Below are 18,929 nucleotides of genomic sequence, written 5' to 3'. Positions count from 1 at the left end.
CTGCGAGTGTCTCTGATTAAAACCTGATGCCTTAGAACACCTCTACACCCAGATGCACTGTCCCGAGTAGGAGAGGACCAGAAGTGTCCCTGAGTATCGTGAGACCTGAGCCACCTTGTTGTTTCAGCCCGACTGGTCTCCCAGTCTCGGCTTGCATCCTCTTTGCAACCCCATTAAAGTGAATTGGACACCTGACGCCGTAACACACCTCTGCACCCAGATGCCCCCGAGCCTCCTGAGGTGACCTGTTGGTGGGGCCTTGGACCTTGCCCCATACTGACTTCAAGTCCAAGTGATTGGTCCCGTAAGTCGCTGTGAAGTGCCCTAATGCAGTACATGTTTTTCCCTCCGCGGATAACATTGGGCACCCGACGCTGAAAAGCACCTGTACACCCTGCTGGCCCAGTGCCACCCGGGGTGACCAGTCGGTGCTGCCTTGGACCTTGCCCCATGCTTTCCTTAAGTCCAGGAGATTGGTCCCATACGTCACTGTGAAGTATCTGTATGCAGTGTACTTCTTTCCTTCATAGGATAAATTCATATAAAAGTATGTGTTATTTTTATAAATTGATGTTGGATTTCTTTGAGTGTGTGTCTCACTTAATTCCTTTGTGTGTGCAATTAATGCTTAGGACTACCCTCTGATATACCCAACTGCTCGCCCACACTACCACAAAAGAGAGCATTTGGGGTGTCATTTGCGCATTTGTAATTCCTTTGGGGTTTGCCTGGACTCTTTACCCAGTGTACCTTTGTGGTCCACTATTTAAAGAGCCAGTTTTCTACACTTCTCACTACATCAAAAATAAAGCTTCAAAAACTACATCAAAAATAAAGCTTCAGGTGCTAAGTCACTCAGTTACTCAATTTATTGATTAGTGCAGTCACTTCAAGCATCAGTTGTTTAGTGTTCACCGTAAAACCCAAAAGGGTTGATGCTACTCTGTTCGCTGTGAAAAGAATGAAATTGCCATGCACAGAGAAAGGGCTTTTTCTACATCATTTAAAATCATCACACTGACCAGCATTGCTGCCTCTGGTCCTCAGCCTTGACTCTGTTTACTGCACAGGACCTGCTCAAAAGCTATGCCAGCATGTGGGCATTTATTATTTTGAAGGGGTTGTCGAACAGCTAAACATGAGGCAGCAAGACCGTGCTATTCTTCAGCCTGTTTGTGTGCATTTTGCAGTAAGTCGAGCTTAGGCCACAGCTTTGCATCTTACGTTGGTTTTTCCAGTCGTGGCCCATGTAGTGCTCCTCAAACCAGGAATCCTCACCAGCCGTTCCTCTCCTTCATCCATTTCACCATTTGCCTCATAATAACTCGGTCATGTTATGCACGGTTGGGAGCTACTTTGCACCGCCTTTTCAAAGCGATCTGTGGCCTCCTCAGAGTTAGGGTTTATCCAGGAGAGGCACCAGGACAGACTGCAGGACAGCCCTCTGTAAGTAAGTTTTGGTTCATTGGTAGTCTGCAAATGTTGAGAATTGTTTAAGGAATCCGATTCTGTCCATACGTCCAATCAATATTGTAAATTTATGCTGTTTATAAACAGATTTGCGGCGGTCCTTCAGAGTCCTGGGGAGTTGTATCAGTACAGCCATCTTACCAGCCTTGCCACCATCACTACTTTTTCTTACATTTTTTAAAATTATTAAATGAATGTCTTACTTAAAATGCTGATGTCTTTTTTTATTTACATGTATAGTCAGGCTTTTGTATTATGCGCCTACAGGATCCGCCTTTTATAATTGTGCAGCCAGCATAAGCTCAGCTATTTCTGTTCATTTTGTTTATAAGAGAATCTTATGAATAAGAACTATCTGTCTTAGTTCTCACTTCCCTGCTCAATCCAAGTTTAATGATTAGAGCCAATTCGCACTCTTTACATGTTTTTAGCTAACCGAAGCCTTACCCCACTAAGGCTGTTAACAAGCTGTGGGTTAATTTCCAATCTTCGCATGGACAGGAGTTTGCACATTAATCGTAATTCCAACTTGAGTAACAATTACTGCACTGGCTGTTTTCATAGCTGACAGATTTCGACCGGTAAGACTCCAACCTGCCTAAATTTATTGAGGGGAATGACCGGAACAAATGTGAAACATGTGGACTACGATGTATTTAAAACAGATTCCCCATGTTATGCCTCATTACAGCACCCAGTAAGAACCTCAATCTGGGGTAAAGGTATTTACAAGTTACAGTAAATACCACATCCCCGTCTGGCCCACTTGTAAACAGGGCCTAAGAGTAACTTTTTGTTTTTCTAAAAGTCACAAAATCCAGATTAAACTCTGCATCTGAAGGGTGTTCTAAGATTAGTACTGTTCTGCTCTAGTCTATTGAAATGTTTGATTGGATTTACTTCTGAAAAGATATCCATCCATACACCAGTTAAATACTTAATCCAGAGCTGTGCTGTTTTTCCCAAGCCGTATGGGATCTGATGATACAGTAGTGGAATTTTATATGGTGCTTTATATTGTTCTGTCAAATCTAAGTACTTAGCAAGTGATATTACCCGCTTAGATGCTCAGTTTATTGCCCATGACAGGATGGAAGTGTGAGTTGAGTTTGCCAGAATTCAATTTCATAACTTTATAGTCCGTTGATTTTTGCAGCTAATGCTTCACTTATTAACCTTCCATCTGCCTAATATAATGAGGTATTGCGACAATGCAAATCATCTTTTATTTCCTCAATCCCAAACTTGAAAAATTGGATACAGAGGGCAATTACTTGTGAAGAAAATCAATTTGTTCTAGAAAAAAACAATTTGTACTCTTGAAGAAAAAAATATTGGAGTGGGATCTTGCAGATAATAAATTATACTGTCTTGTTTTCTGCATTTTGGATCTTCTCTGATAAGTAACACCTATTTATGTTTTTGCCTTTTTCTCTCTTTGGCTGCAGTTATTCTTTTTCAATGAGACTTTGGAGATTGTATTTGCTGCTGCAGGAGCTCTTCTATTTTGTGGATTCATCATCTATGATACACACTTGCTGATGCATAAGCTTTCTCCAGAAGAGTATATTTTGGCTTCAATCAACCTCTACTTGGATATCATCAACCTTTTCCTGCACTTGCTTCGTATACTTGAAGCAATGAACAAAAAATGATTTCAAGCGACTGTTAATTAAATAGGATAAACCTTAATATTTCTGTCTGCGTTGGTGTGTATATTTTAAATTGAGATTTGATTAATCTTTTCAGATGACTACCCTTCTGATGCACTTTAGAAAAATGTATTGGGTGGTTTGGGTTTGAAGATTGAGAATTTGCTGTTTGCAACATAAAACTGAAGTACAGATAAAAGGGTAGGTCAGTAGTATTGAATCTTTCAAGTGTTTATGAATTATCACATGGAAGCCCGTGGTCTCATACCTTTATGCTAGTCTTATATGAACAAGTTAATGACTTTAACAATTGTTCTTTGAGACTGTAACATTCCAATTTGATGTTGTAACCGTCTGATAATTGTGGCACTAGTTAAAACAGTGTTGCCCTTGTGGTAAACATTGGTTTTACTTTTCCACGTTGGATTTTATTCCAGCATAGTATTTCAATCAAATAATGTTTGTCTTGAAAACCCAGTTTATTTAATGTAATTAGTAAGTAACCTATTATTACTATACTGGAGTATGTAAGTAATGTAATACAACCTTTACTGGTGCTTACTGGCAGTTTGAGTGTTGACAGATAAACACACACCAAAATGTTGGGGTATGGTTTTGCAATCTGTACAGTTGTCACATGCAAATGTGACTAGTATTATGCCTCAGTATTTCAGATCTCTGCTTTCTTAACATACATAGAGCATGTCATCAATATGAATTGTGTTGAAACCCTCTCGTCTTTTGCCAAAAATGCAATTTCTTTATTTGGTAAATCTGGTACATATCAAGCGTAGAGTTGAAGGAGACCAAGTGAAATGGTGTTACTATGTATTTCATTATTGAAGAATTGTGATATTCTTAAAAGGTGATCATATCTGTATCTTTTACTTGATCAAAATATTAAAGTTTTAAAAGTGGAAATCGTTGCTTTTCCATTGTTTGCGCATCAGCAATATTTTTTCACTGATTTGACTAAATGAAAATGTTGTGCCTTCTGCAGATGAGGCCCTAGAAAAATGGAAGACAGTTCTTCACTTTAATGTTTTTAAGTTCAGGAAGCATTTGCAAAGAATGCAACACCTGAAAGGGGCATGTTTCTGTAACAGTCCACCTCTTCCCTAAGGAACACAAATCAGGATACCTCAAAAATACATACTTTTCCTTGTGGGTCCAAGCATCTCCATTCATATGATGAAAAAAAACATCTTTACAGCTTGGAGTATGGTATTTATGCCTTAGACCACCTTTCAGTACATCTTTGTTGTCTTTGACGCCTTCCGAAGTCCTCTGCAAAGTTTTGATGGGAAATTCAGAAATGTCATATGTGATCAATCAAATTGTTACCAAAAAATAAAACTGATTTTATTATAGATATTATCCTGTGCTTAAGAAGAGCAAATATATTGGTCTTTACAACCTAATCTAGTATCTTCTTTTATATTCTTTCCTCATGGTGATAGTAACCCAAATTGTGGAGGACATAATGGCCACGGTAGAAGTCAAGGATGCTTTTAATGAGATGGAGAACATGGCGGCAGTCGGCTGACTCGCTGCAGCGCTCTGTGATCAAGCTCCCGTTGTACTCTGCCTAGACGCCTGAGACATGAGATACGCGTTTAAAAAAGGTTTCCCGTAATCCAGCGTTACATATCCTTGGCTAAAGCTTTGGCTGTATTAATTTAAAAGAGTACGTTTTTTCCGACCCGACTCGTGTAAGAATACGGAGTATTTGTTACGATCCCCTAACGATCTCCTAACGTACCTGGTGTCCGGCACGGCTCGGCGTAGGCTGGCTGTTTCCCTCTCTATGACCGGAGGTAGCGAGCTCCGTGGTGGAGGTAGCAGCGGTGTAGCGTGTGCTACTTGCCCTAGTCAAATCACAATACCGGTTGATCTGAGGCTGAGGTTGTGGTCCGTGGCCGCCCTGGAGCTGCAACGGGGGAGGAAGGCACGCTGTTTGGCGCTTACTACATGTAGTGTTTCCACTAAGTCCCAGGCTCAGAGGTTCGAGTATAATTCTCGAGGAGCGGTGGAGGGTGAAGGGGGTGTTGAGTGCCCCGAGGGCACGAAGAAGGAGAAAAGCTGTGAGGAGGGGGTCTCGGAGGAGTCAGCTGAGGAGTGTTTACAGTTATATCAGCAGCCACCCAAAAGTAGAGGTTCTCGCAGAAGAGGCAAGGTGCCCATAAAGGCACAGTGGAAGAAGCCTGTCCCTACTCCACAGGAGGTAAATCTGGCTAATTTGGTACACAGCGGACCCACACCCCCTGAAGGTAAGAAAGCCTCATCTTATTTGTCTGCGGAAGTGAAGTCGAAGTGCACAAGATCAAACGGGGCCAGGGGTAAAGCTAAACATAAAAGGGATTTGAACGTGGCACCTGATTTGAGCTCTAAGATAACGCCGTCCTTGCGCTCATATTTTAAAGTTGTACCACAGGTGCTGTGTTTGACAGAGGCTCAGGACATGTCTTCCCCCTTGACAGTAATAGACTCTGGCGCCAATGATTTGCCCGTTTCGGATGCCCTAGATGTCTTGGAAGTCCCAGTCTTAGACTTTGTCCCTGCCTCTTGTGGCCCCTCCAGTGGAGACTCAGATCCTATGCTCACTTCTGAGTGTGTTTTCTCTGAGGTGGATTCGGTTCAGCCTGGTTCACTGAATCTACTTAGGGGTGATTTATTGGCCAGTGGTTCGATCAGGCCATTGGAACCTGAGCTTCCGGGGGAGGGAAGTCATGTTATTGCAAGAGAAGGAGGGGGGGCAGGGGACTCTGTTACTCTTGAACTGGTAACCCCAGTGGATCCAGATACAGGGGGCATAATCTCTGCGGCCTCTATACTGGCAATGTTTTCAACCCTATCCCGGGACATTAAAAAAGGGTTTGAAGAGTCTTCTGCCAATCAGGCGGACATTCGGAGCTATTGCGAATCTCTGGACAAAAAGATTGATGGGCTAACCTCTAGGACGGGGAAGCTAGAAGAGACGGTCGCTGTGATGTCTATCCATCTGGACGAAGCCGGGGAGGACATTGTTAAATTGCAAAAGGAGGATCAGGCCCTACTTGATAGGATGGAGCTGTTAGAAAACCACGCCAGAAGATCTAATATCCGTATACTTAATGTACCAGAAGGTTCCGAGTCGTTGTGTCTCGATAATTCTTTAGAGGAATTGACCATCGATATTCAGAGGGTCCACAGAGATCCGTTCAGGAGAAATCAACAAAGATCTAAGCCCCGCAAAATCCTGGTTAATTTCCATACCTATGCCCTTAAAGAGCAGATCCTCAACTTAGCTCTAAAACAAAAATCTCTCCCTGGAAAGGGATTTACTTTCCTCATCAGATCTGACCTTTCTAGGGTTACGTTAGAGAAACAGTGGGAGTTTGGCAGGCGGTTTGAGGCATTTAGAAAGTTGGGGGCAACTGCTCAGTTGGTGTTCCCTGCTGCCCTGAAGGTGATGTTCAACAATAAGATGTTTTAACATCAGGTCAGTGCAAGCCGCTGACGAGCTCCTTTTAGATTTGGGTATTAAGGCAGCCGGCTAATATATACCTTTCGTAAATTTTCAGACCAAGAAAGGGCTCCTGAGTGTTAAAATATATTAGCAGAATTGTAGGTATTGAAATTAGTCTTTGTTAATTAGAAAAGGTAGTTATGGCTACAACATAACTATCATAGGGAAGGAAAAGAGGATAGGGGAGAAACGCGAAAGAGAAAGAAGAAAAAAAAATAATAAAAATTTGGGTGAAGGGTAGGATTTCTAATCTGTTTTCTCCTTTTCCTTGTTCTATCCATAAACTCCCATTCACACATACCTGCTCTTACACATTGCGTTAGAATAAATGTGCAACTTGGTCACTTTTGGAGGGAAACTTGGCTCAGAGTCAGGGTGGGTCACGGGAGCTTGAGATGGGGTGCTATCTACTGGACTCGATCCGGTTAGATACACCAAGGGTTCTCCATGGGAGGGAGGGGGTTGAGGGGGGACACGGGTCACCGGGTAAAATGCTTCATAAAATTCCTCATGTGCCAACCTTGTGCTCTATTGTATTCTGCTGGGTGTAGGATAAGTTCAGATATGCTGCTATCGGATATTAGGATAGGTCAGACGAGAGATGTTCCAAGTCCCCGGGTGGGGTTGAGAGGCGGTAAGGTCAGAGTCAGGACAGGCGTTATGGCAACGGCTAACTTAAAGATAATATCTTGGAACGTAAATGGCCTGCGCACTAAATCTAGGGCCAGGAAAATACTACAATATCTTAGGGACTCAGAGGCACAGGTTATTATTCTGCAAGAGACGCATCTGGTTCAGGATGAAATGGATGCGCTAGTTAAGGAGAATAAGTGGATCGATTTTTCAATTTCCACTTCTCAGTCTTTGACTTGCAGAGGGGTTTCACTTATCTTTAAAAAACAACTCAGGGCTAGGGTGTTAGATTTTAAGGTCGACCCAGCTGGTAGATGGGTTATTGCCTCTCTTTCTATCTTGGGTAGTCAGTTCACTATCGTGGGGTATTATGGTCCCAATCAGGACGATCCGTCATCTTTGGAGGGATTTTTTTCTCACCTTTTGTCTTTCCCAGAGCCTGTAATTTTTGCAGGTGACTTTAATATTGTCCTAGACCCCACTCTGGATAAATCGCATAATAGTCGATCTCGAATCCCATCAAAATCTAGAGTCTTTTTGCTTAATGCAATGAAGCAGTATGGCTATGTAGATATTTGGAGGTTGAGGGCAGGTGAACAGCTGGGTATCTCTTATAGAAATCAAAAATATCGCCATCAATTTAGAATAGACTTTGTATTAATCAGCCATACTTTAGTAGATTCTGTTAAAGATGTTAAATACCTCCCATTACATCTATCTGACCACTCTGCAGTAGCTATGGAGCTTATATCGATGCTAAGTTTGCCGGCTAGGAGTTGGTCCTTTGATCGTTCCTTACTTTCCCACCCAGACGATGTTCTTTTCTTTAAGTCTGAGGTGAGCCATTTTTTAAAAACAAATGTAGGATCGGCAAGCATCGGAGTGGTGTGGGACTCTCTTAAAGCTTTTGTGAGAGGCCTTATTACAAACAAAACGGCTCACAGGAGGAGGGAATACAGGGAGGCCGTGACATCAGTGGAAGCAAATATTGCTAAGATTCAGTTAGATCTAGACGCTGACTCCACTACAGCAGAGGACCGCTCTTTTCTGTCTGGAAGATTACTTTCTTTAAAGGGCCACCTAGCTTCTATCTTAAATCAGCGTATACAAGAAAGATGGGAGGCCAGCAAGCTCGCACATTTCCAGTATGGAGAAGGAGCGGGGAAGCTATTGGCATGGAAAACCAAAACGGACCAAGTCCGTAATAATATCGAGGCGATTAATGTCAATGGCTCCCCACTCTCCCGAGATGACGATATTAGATCCGCCTTCAGAGAATTCTTTCAAAATATCTGTTGTGAGGATAAGAACATCAGCCTAGTTAGTATTAAAGATTGGCTCAGTAAGATTACTCTTCCAGCACTTTCTGAAGAGCAAAGCGAGAGGTTAGATAGCGTAATCTCGGAGGAGGAAGTTATTAAGGCTATACACAATGCCAAAAAGGGGAAGGCGTCTGGTACAGATGGCCTACCGGCTGAAATCTACAAAGCCCTGGAGCGGGAACTTGTCTTCTTCCTGGTACTACTATTTAACAATGTTCTACTGGATGGTGGTCGGCCCCCGACGTCATGGGACAGTGCGTCTATTACTGTAATCTTAAAACCAGGGAAACCGTCTACTGCATGTGGTTCCTATAGGCCAATCTCCATACTAAATGTAAATTATAAAATATTTGCCTCAATTCTGGCCAACAGATTAGCTCTTGTTGCCCCCAACATCTTACACCCGGATCAGAAGGGGTTTGTCAAGGGGCGACAGCTATATGAATTAACTTTTGATTTAATAGGGGCTATCGACTTGGCAGTTTTGAAGTCTCTCCCCCTGGCGGTTCTTACCTTGGATGCCACCAAGGCCTTCGACCGAGTCAATTGGTTGTATCTGTCGGAGGCCTTGGCAAAGTTCAATGTGGGAGCAGGGTTTCGCCGGGCAATCGGTCTACTATATCGGAACCCAAGTGCCTGTGTACTGATCAATGGCATATTATCTGATCCCTTTAACATCTCGAGGGGTACACGACGGGGCTGCCCCCTCTCCCCACTTCGTTTCGATCTATACGTTGAACCATTCGCTCAAAATTTGAGGGATAATGTTAACATCAAGGCGTTCGCGTACAGGGGTTGGGAAAGAAAAGTGGCCCTGTACGCTGACGATATCCTCATCTTTACCTCTAATGCCCATACGGCTCTCCCGGAAATATTCAAGATAGCCTCGGAATTTGGGGTAGTGTCCGGGTATGAGATCAACGCCACAAAAACTGAGATGTTGACCTGGGGTATGGATCAGAGCTTTTGTATCTCGGGTATTCGGCCAGGAAATAAGATGAGATACCTGGGCCTTGATATTGTGGAGGATATAGATCAGATCGTAAATACTAATTTTTCCAAGGTAGCTAGGGACTGCCGTAAGCTGCTTCAGTCTTGGTCCCATCTTCCATTGTCTCTACTAGGAAGGGCTAACTTGGTCAAGATGGCTGTCTTGCCAAAGATTTCCTTTCTTTTTAACACTATCCCACTGTATTTTGATCCAAGCCCTATTAAAACTTTTCAGGCCGAGATTAACACCTTTATCTGGAATAAACATCTTCCAAGAATTTCGTGGAAAAAGTTAAGGAGGCGCAGGGAAAAGGGGGGGCTGGCTGCCCCGGACATCCAGGTGTATGCCTGGGCGTTCCAGTTATCTCATGCCAGGATGCTGTTAAAGATACCATTAGAGTATGGGGTGGGAACTTTATATACCACTTTGCTTATGGGAGAAGGGGTTAGCCAGTCTGGGTTCCTATTAAAATTTGGAGATCCCAAGTTCTTTAAAAAAATTAAATTGAAAATTCTCTTGGGAATGGCAAGGACTTGGGCCCAGGTATCAAAATCCATTAAAATAGGGTACTATAGCTGTAGGACTCCCTTATGGGATCTGCCCGATAATCCACCCTGGTTGGGAGACTCACTTGCAGTACCTATTAGAGAGGCAGGGGTGGAGGTTTGGGGAGAACTATTTGTTGAGGGGGAACTGCTCTCCTGGGAGTGTCTGAGTAGGAAGATTGGCCCTGGCCTAGCTAGGCTAAAATATCTGCAGATGTCCAGCTGGTCTCGCTCTTATACTGCACAGCCCTCTCGAAAAAATAAGTTCCCATTAGGTGGTTATAGTACCCTTATTACTTTGTTAATTGATAAACCCCCTGCTAAGAAGGAGATTTCGTCTTGGTATAACCTGATTTTGGAGGAGATGGACGGAGTATTCGTGCTTCCAGATGAGCTCTGGGGGGCTGATATAAGTAACACCAACTTGCAAGAGCTATGGAGTACATCTTGTCGACTGCTGTGGGATGTGGTGAAACCAGCGTGGTTGCGTAGGAACCACATCTTTACTATCCACAGAGCATACTACTCTCCCCTCCGACTTTCTAAATTTATTCAGGGGAATATGGTGGTGTGTGCTAGATGTGGGTTCCTAGCAGCCTCCGACATTCACATGTTTTATGAATGCCCTCTTCTGTCTCAGTTTTGGGAAGCCATTTGTAAGATCCTGTCGTCTTCAATAGACTCCTAAATAATTTTAGATCTCCAGTTGGTGATTTTCGGAATCTTAAAGGGAGTCTCCAACTTGGCGAAGAAGCTAGTATTTTACGCTATACTACTGGCTAGAAGGGAGATATGCAGGAAGTGGAAGGACCCTTCACCTCCTTCTATCAATGAATGGTACGCCTCTGCCCTGCAGGTTTCTAAGTTTGATTTGGCTAGAGCAGGGAAAAGATCTTTTTGGCACCTTCTTAAATGGGATCAGTGAGATTCTGTTTTTTTTTTTTTTTATTGTTTTTTTCCCCCCAGGTCCAATGGTTAAGCCATCTATCCCATTCCTAGGTATAAGCGGTGCTCTGATTCCTTCTTCAGCACTCTGGCAGCACTTTGGCTGAACTCCTGAGGTTATGGTATGGTGATCGCTGGTATGTCAAGCCCTATCGCTGTGGGACGAGGCCCTCACTCTATGTCTGTCCCTTCCAGTTGGTATGTACTGTGACAGCATATCGCTTGTAAACCTATTGATTGTGCATATAGAACCTTGGTGGCATATGAGGACAAAAAAAAAAAAAATACATAGAGCATGTCATCAATATGAATTGTGTTGAAACCCTCTCGTCTCTGCCAAAAATGCAATTTCTTTATTTGGTAAATCTGGTACATATCGAGCGTAGAGTTGAAGGAGACCAAGTGAAATGGTGTTACTATGTAGTTCTTTATTGAAGAATTGTGATATTCTTAAAAGGTGATCATATCTGTATCTTTTACTTGATCAAAATATTAAAGTTTTAAAAGTGGAAATCGTTGCTTTTCCATTGATTGCGCATCAGCAATATTTTATTACTGATTTGACTAAATGAAAATGTTGTGCCTTCTGCAGATGAGGCCCTAGAAAAATGGAAGACAGTTCTTCACTTTAATGTTTTTAAGTTCAGGAAGCATTTGCAAAGAATGCAACACCTGAAAGGGGCATGTTTCTGTAACAGTCCACCTCTTCCCTAAGGAACACAAATCAGGATACCTCAAAAATACATACTTTTCCTTGTGGGTCCAAGCATCTCCATTCACATGATGAAAAAAAACATCATTACAGCTTGGAGTAGGGTATTTATGCCTTAGACCACCTTTCAGTACATCTTTGTTGTCTTTGACGCCTTCCGAAGTCCTCTGCAAAGTTTTGATGGGAAATTCAGAAATATCATATGTGATCAATCAAATTGTTACCAAAAAATAAAACTGATTTTATTATAGATATTATCCTGTACTTAAGAATAGCAAATATATTGGTCTTTACAACCTAATCTAGTATCTTCTTTTATATTCTTTCCTCATGGTGATAGTAACCCAAATTGTGGAGGACATAATGGCCACGGTAGAAGTCAAGGATGCTTTTAATTGTACATATCGATCAATGAACATTGTCATCAAGACCTGTTTGCGTTTGTATTTCAACTTCATTAATAAAGATTCTGTTCTTTTCACCTAAATTCTGCTCCCAGAATATGTACAAGCTGCATTCAGCCAATCTTGTCCTTCAGGCGCATGTTTGTTCCTTTTTAGGTCTCGCCATGCGAGGGCCTTTTGGAATCGATACAATTTCAGACTGGTGCTTTAATCCACGCCCTTCTTTTCCATTGGCTCGCGCCCTCGTTTATGTTAAATTAGCAAGCTGTGTTTTTGGTTGCCGCCTTGTCCATTTTTAGGACGGCCCATTTCGACTGGCCGACGCCATGTTTGTTCTTGTGACGTATGATGGCTTCTCAGTGGCCATCTGTTTGCTTTGCGTTCGCCATCTGTTTGCTTTGTGTGTGTTTACTGGCTTCTAATTGGGATGTTACAAACATTTGCATCCCAATGTTGTGGACGACATAAAAGGTAGGTGCTACAGTATTGTGTTATGCTTTTCAAATAATGTTGAATGTTTACTGAATGCATTTGTTCTATACGTTTCGGGCCTTTTGGAATACATTTTTAAAATGTGGTTTAGTAATGTATGATTTATTTGTAGACATTTGGTGTGTTTTTTTTGTGTTATGTTTTGCATGTAATGTTTACAACTTACGATCCAATATGTTTTTGCCTTATTGTTTCACGTTTTACAAATACTGTTTAACAACACCAGAAATTTCTTTAGACGTTTGGTTGGGGCTTCTTGTGTGTGACGTTTTACAGACAATGTTTAGCAACATGAGTACAGTTCGGGCCTTTTGCTTATTTGGGCTTGTAGTGACCAAAAGTACAGTGTGGCATCTGTATTTGGGGCTTCCATTAATTCGGCTTTTGAAAAGTTTAGGACACGCGTGGCAGCACTAAAGGTAGAATTGGGTGCTCTGTGTGTGTGGCGGCACTAAAAGTACGCTTTGGTGCTGTGTGTGCGTGGCGGCACTAAAGGTAAGCTTTGGTGCTCTGTGTGCGCAGCGGCATTTAGTGCTCTATGTGCGCGTTGGCACTAGAGGGAAGTTTTGGTGCTGTGTGTCTACAGTTGTGTTTGGTGATTTCTATGCTTACAAGGTAAGGACACCCGTTCTGTGACACGGAAGGTATGTTTGGTGTGGTGTGCATACATTATTGTGTTATTTCTACAAATAATGTTTCGGGACATATGAATTATTTTAACACGCTTGGGTCTCGCTAATTGGGGGATTTTGCTTATTTTGCTGCACACATGTTAAGAACATACATGCGCATTTGCTGCGGCACAAAAGCTAGGCTTTAGTGCTGTGTTTGTACAGTAGTGTTTTGCGTTTTAGTAGATACGTTTTGTAAGGTGTGTGTTATTTTATACGCTGGGAGTTTAAGCAGATTTGGGGCTTATGCTAATTTGGATGCCCAAAAGTTAAGGTTACATGTTTGGTAACACGCAAGCTATGCTTTTGTCCACTGTGTGTACATTATTGTGATATGCTTTCCAAATGTTTCTGAACGTTTAAATGGGGCATCTGTATTTGGGGCGTTTATTACTTCGGCTTATAAAAAGTTAAGAACACGCGCGGCGGCACTAAAGGTAGTTTGGTGCTCGGTGTGTACAGTTGGGTCTTGCGTTTTGCCAATTCTATTTCGGAAAGTGTGTATTATTTTAAAAGTTTGGGGCTTATAATAATTTGGGGATTATGGTGATTTGGATGCCCACAAGTAAAGGACACACGTTCGGTAACACGGAAGGTATGCTTTGATGCAGTGTGCGTACATTATTATGTTATGTTTTACAAATAATGTTTCGGAACGTATGAGCTTGTGAACATTAATGGGACACCCACTGCCCCCTGTGAGCAGGAGGCGACGAGGAGACACTGTTTGTAGCAGCTTCCGGGCCGCAGGCTGGTAAACCAAGGCCGCTCGGCCTCGGAGCACCAACAGGGCGAGGAAGGAAGGAGGGAACGGTTAACCAGCATTAAAAATGCAATAGGTCTCGCCTTTCATTAAGTTAAAGCCAATTGATTTGCTATACAATACCATTAGCAAAGCAAATGGCTTTAACTTAATCAAAGGCGAGACCTATTGCATTTTCAATGCTTGTTACTATTAGCTAGAAAAAGCTCAGTGCCCTAAGTTTTGTCAAGAGTCAGGCTCTAGTTTACTTCACTTTATCTGGAAGTATCTATCAGCCCGAAATCTCAGCATATCCTTTCCTTATACTTCATGTCATCTAAGTAGTAGTCTCAGTTGAGGCCTGGTATTTCCACCTCAAGAAAGACTTCTTGCCCAAGTCCGGCCATTTTTCCAGAAACATTGTAGTCTTGATCAGGTAGTTTCAGAAACCTCTGGGTCTGAAGGCTTCTTGTATCCATATTGTTCCTTATGCTGGATTGCAAAGCTTTGTTCTACTGCTTCATTTGACTCTAAAATGGAATTTGTCCTCAATACATTAGTTAAAAATCTTTTATTTTCAGCCACATCTTTTTTTTAAAAGGCACATTTTTTCTAACGTATCAGATTATGATGGACACAGTTATTCCACTATTACTAGGAAGATAAAGCTACAGGATCATCTTGTCTTGACAATTTAAAATAGAAATCATGACATTAATAACCTGGAGCTCGAAACCACCTTTGTAGCCCTATAGCTTCCCTTCCCTCTGGTGGAAAGTTGTTCCAAGTAAGGAGGGGCGTTTGCTTTGCTCTCTTTACTTTCTGCTAACATGACAATGAGACTGGTCCCTCGAAAACAATCCCTTTCGCCAGAGCCCACCCTACACCACGATTGGGAGGTAATTTGAAGTGTTCTACTTGCAGACTTTTTTAAAAAAAAAGAACTGAAGCTTTCCATGAAAACATCTTTTCTCACAAGAATTTCCCACAAGAAATACCATAATATTCTGGGTTTTGCATCACATTTGAGAGCAGTGTAGAAGTTTCTAGAAGATGTGCTCCTCGAACACTGGTCAGTAAAGTTATTTTCGACTTTCCTTCATATCCACCTAGTTCATCAGACTTTTCTGCACCTTAAGACCCTCTTTAATGTTGTGCTCCATTTTCTCTTGCCAAATTAAGATCTTGTGAAATGCTACTATTCTCATAAAGATCTTACTCATGCTTTCTCAGATCTCAACTCTTCTGGTCCATAAAATGAAGGGTAGGTGAGTCTTCTCCACAGCTGAGCTTGATGGCTTGGTTTCGTAAAAATTGAATTTACGTATGCATATTTGGACATCTCAGAGACGATCATCACCATCACGAGCACTGAAAACAATCCACCAACAAGCAGTACAACAGGACCCAACCCGGTCTGCTACAATGTTTTAGAGAGAAAAGTGAACCCACTAATTGCTGTCCTGAATGATGTCTTGCATTTCATTGATTTGATTGCCATAGGTATTAAGATACATTCTCTGTTATTGGGGCTTCCATCAAAACTGCTTTTGACAATTATTCACTCAAGAAGTTGTGCCTGCACCTTTGTGTTCCATAGGTTTGTTGACCTAGAAGAGTGTCATGACCTCCGTTTGTGACTTACACCATCGATAATGAATCTCAAACCACTGTTGCCTGATGGATAGTCGTGCGTATTTTGAAAGCATCAGACATTTTTAAGACCCCTCTGAAATGTCCTGCTACTTCCGCAAGAGCAAAGGCAGTATTGCTGACTTTCCAAAGACCTGATCCTACTGTATATGTTGTGTGTATGTGTATGTGTATATGTATGTGTGTGTGTATATGTATGTATGTATATATATATATATATATATATATATATATATATATATATATATATATATATAGCGCTCTAAGGTTGATGATTTGACTTCTATATGTTTCCTGCTTGATGTGTGCCGTCCGTACCTTTCAATAAAGGTTTAAAGGTTGAACCTTCCACAGCTGCCTTAGTGCGTCCTAATTGTGCGACAACCTTCGAGCGTCATATATACATATATATACACACAGCTCAGAGACTTCACTTCGCACGCAAAATGAAGGGACCGCACTCAATCAAGGTTCTCTGTTTTAATTTATTTCACCGAGAATATTTGCCAGGACGCGTTTCGGCGTTCGCGTCTTTTTCGACTGTTTACAAAGTGCAGTGCATACAACAAAATTATATCCGTTTTACCTCAAGTGTTTCCGGTTCAGACTAAATAAACATGAAAAACAGACTCCAAAACGTAATTACAAGTGAAGGCGCCAACATGATGCAACTCATAGTAGCGTGGTAATGTAAATCACGAATCATTATTGCAAAACAACTACATTTAACAGTTCATTACATAAACATTGCTATTGTTACTGTTCTTAAACTAATCAAAAACATGATTCCAAACCATAGCTATTAAGCCCTGAATGGGCATAGTTATGCATTCAATAAGTGACGTAATGTGCAGATATTTAAATTTTTAAGGTATGCAAATAATAATCATTACATATAGTAGATATGACTGTTTCATAATTCAACATGAAAATTAAGCCCCATATATATATATAATATAGTGCAGTGTTGTAGGCTAATCATCCATTTTGCAAGAAGTACTTTATGAACTTCTTTTCTAGAAACAATGCTTGTTATGGCCTGGAGTTTGTGCAGAAATTGTTTGATGCCTGGTTGGACATATGCTTCTGTTCTTTCCCAGCGTTATAAGATGTGCCGTTAAAACCAAAGAGTAATTAAAAACCCAACCAGTAATCAAATGCCTAACCAGTTTGGCCTCTACCCCCTTCTCAACATCTCTCTGGCCATCACATCCAAGTGTATGCTATGCTACAGCTTTACCTGCTGAACGAAGCATAAGAACTAGACTCATGGAAGCTCCAACCCATTCTTTAACAGCCATCCTTGTTATAGAGAAGTCTGCTCTTGCCTACGGTAGAGTTACTTTCAGTAGGAAAGATAATAACTAAAAGTGGCAGAATCACCAGGAAGCCATATTTCCTCTTTGATTGTTCCTTCCAGGTTCCATCTTTCTGAAGTGATGACCTGCTAAAAATGTTCAGCAGGACAAGGGATATGCTTAGGTTTACTGTAGCTTTGTAGTGTCTGGAAGTTTTTTTGCATAGAACATGATCGTAAAATTTGAAAATGCTCACATGCAGTATTTTAAATGATTCTCTTCAGATGACCGTAGACTTTGTTGTATTTTTCCTGCTCTGGGCCACATATGTCAGATCCTTAAATTGTGCCTGTCAGCTTCCAGTTCTCTTAGTAGCGAGCCTTTTTCATTCTGGTCATCTATCTGTACATTTCTGGTCTGTCTCTTAAATATACCTTTTCTACAGTGTTTGCCTAAGATATGTTGAATGAATGAATGACTGAAATTGAGCTTATATAGCACTATTGTTGCCCAGAGGGCATCCTGGTGCTGTACGACTTGATAAGCTAAACAAAAAGGATGGACCCACTATGTGGATGTGGTACAACCGCTAGTCTGGTTAGTATATGGACCCACTAGGTTTGTTTAAAAGACCCCTCACACACCAACCTAGTTGGTGTCATGCTTCATCATTGGGGTCCCAACCGGGTGGCCGAATGCCCCCCGGATGGGCTACGACGCCTGATTACAGCGGAGCTGGTGTGGTGCAAGTGTGTGATGTGTCATGATTTAAGTTAAAAATACCTCTGAGAATCCTTGCCTGTAGTCTTTATTAGTGGCGGCTCAGGATATGATTAAAAATATGTGTGGTGCAACTAAAACAGAAAATGATATCCCTAGTTGGCTATGTGAATGGTCTACATGTTTCAGCTGACGGAAGTGTTAGTAGGGGGCTTTCTTCAGGACTGGATAGAAGAAAGTTTGAGTGGCAAAAAGTAAAGTGCTATGTGAAAAAAGGGGTGAAGTACCTACGCACGCGCTAAGGTGTGTGGACTAGGTGTCAACGTACTTACGGACACTTGAAAAACCTGTGGGAGTAAAGGAGACAATAACACAGAACATGTATACACATCCTTACTGTTAAGCAACATAAAACGCAATCTTACGTATGTGCTATGGTCAAACGTGATGACTAACCCAGCAGTTGTATGCATTGTCTTGGCAAGGTGGGGCATGCTGCATGCAAGAAGTGACTAGCAGCCTACGGTGATTGCCCCTGTCTTATCGATGCTATGGAGCTCTGAAGCTCCAAGTGAGATCCAGGTGGTTATGCGGCTGGGGGGTGACGAGCAAGCTCGCTATGTTCTATTGCATCACACTTACAGTTGTGGTGAGCAGGCAGAGGTCACCGTGGTTGGTGGCTAAGTGGCGCGCTGTGCGGATTTTATCCACACTAGTGACTGTGCCTGACGTGAGCGTAAAGACAGTGCACACGCACGTTGAAGGGCACAAGCGGTCATGCGGTGCGTACAAGAGAAAAAGTTTAAAAATCTAGCCAGAGAGACTCCGCTAGCAACGCTGTGTAGGTAAGTATATTTACACTATGTATGAAATTAGGCAGCTGATCGGGGCTCAGGAGGGGTCATCCGATGTAATGAATCCGGGGAGGAATGGTATTAAATTTAAAAAAAAGATGTATATCAGCGAGCATGGAGGCAAAGTGTGCTCGAGGATCCTGCAATGGATCTGCGCAGCGCAACCTTGCTTGGTCTCGGATAAGAACCCATCTGTAAACCTGCTTCGGAATCCCGTAGTCCCGGTTGGTGAAGTGCGCCGGGGATGGGAGCGCGTATATGCCGGTGCGCCCTCTTGATTGCGTGCCGGTGTGTTCAAAGGGAGGCAGGGAGCGGCA

The 18,929-nt window shown here is 42.1% G+C and overlaps 1 protein-coding gene across 1 annotated transcript in view; it reads left to right on the top strand.

Annotated features, from left to right (window-relative positions):
• The window catches only part of TMBIM4 (transmembrane BAX inhibitor motif containing 4), a 100,193-nt gene extending 96,150 nt beyond the window's left edge, over positions 1-4,043 (top strand). The window contains exon 7 of the mRNA XM_085653436.1: positions 2,919-4,043. Within this exon, the coding sequence (XP_085509562.1) occupies positions 2,919-3,125 (207 nt within the window). The 3' untranslated portion in view covers positions 3,126-4,043. The remainder of the gene's footprint in view (positions 1-2,918) is intronic.
• The last annotated feature ends 14,886 nt before the right edge of the window (positions 4,044-18,929 follow it).

This window comes from Triturus cristatus, chromosome 4_1 (genome assembly GCF_964204655.1).
Source record: "Triturus cristatus chromosome 4_1, aTriCri1.1, whole genome shotgun sequence".
In the NCBI taxonomy this organism is placed as follows: domain Eukaryota; kingdom Metazoa; phylum Chordata; class Amphibia; order Caudata; family Salamandridae; genus Triturus; species Triturus cristatus.
Note: the sequence above shows the minus strand (reverse complement) of the source record. Positions and strands in the feature narration are given on the sequence as shown.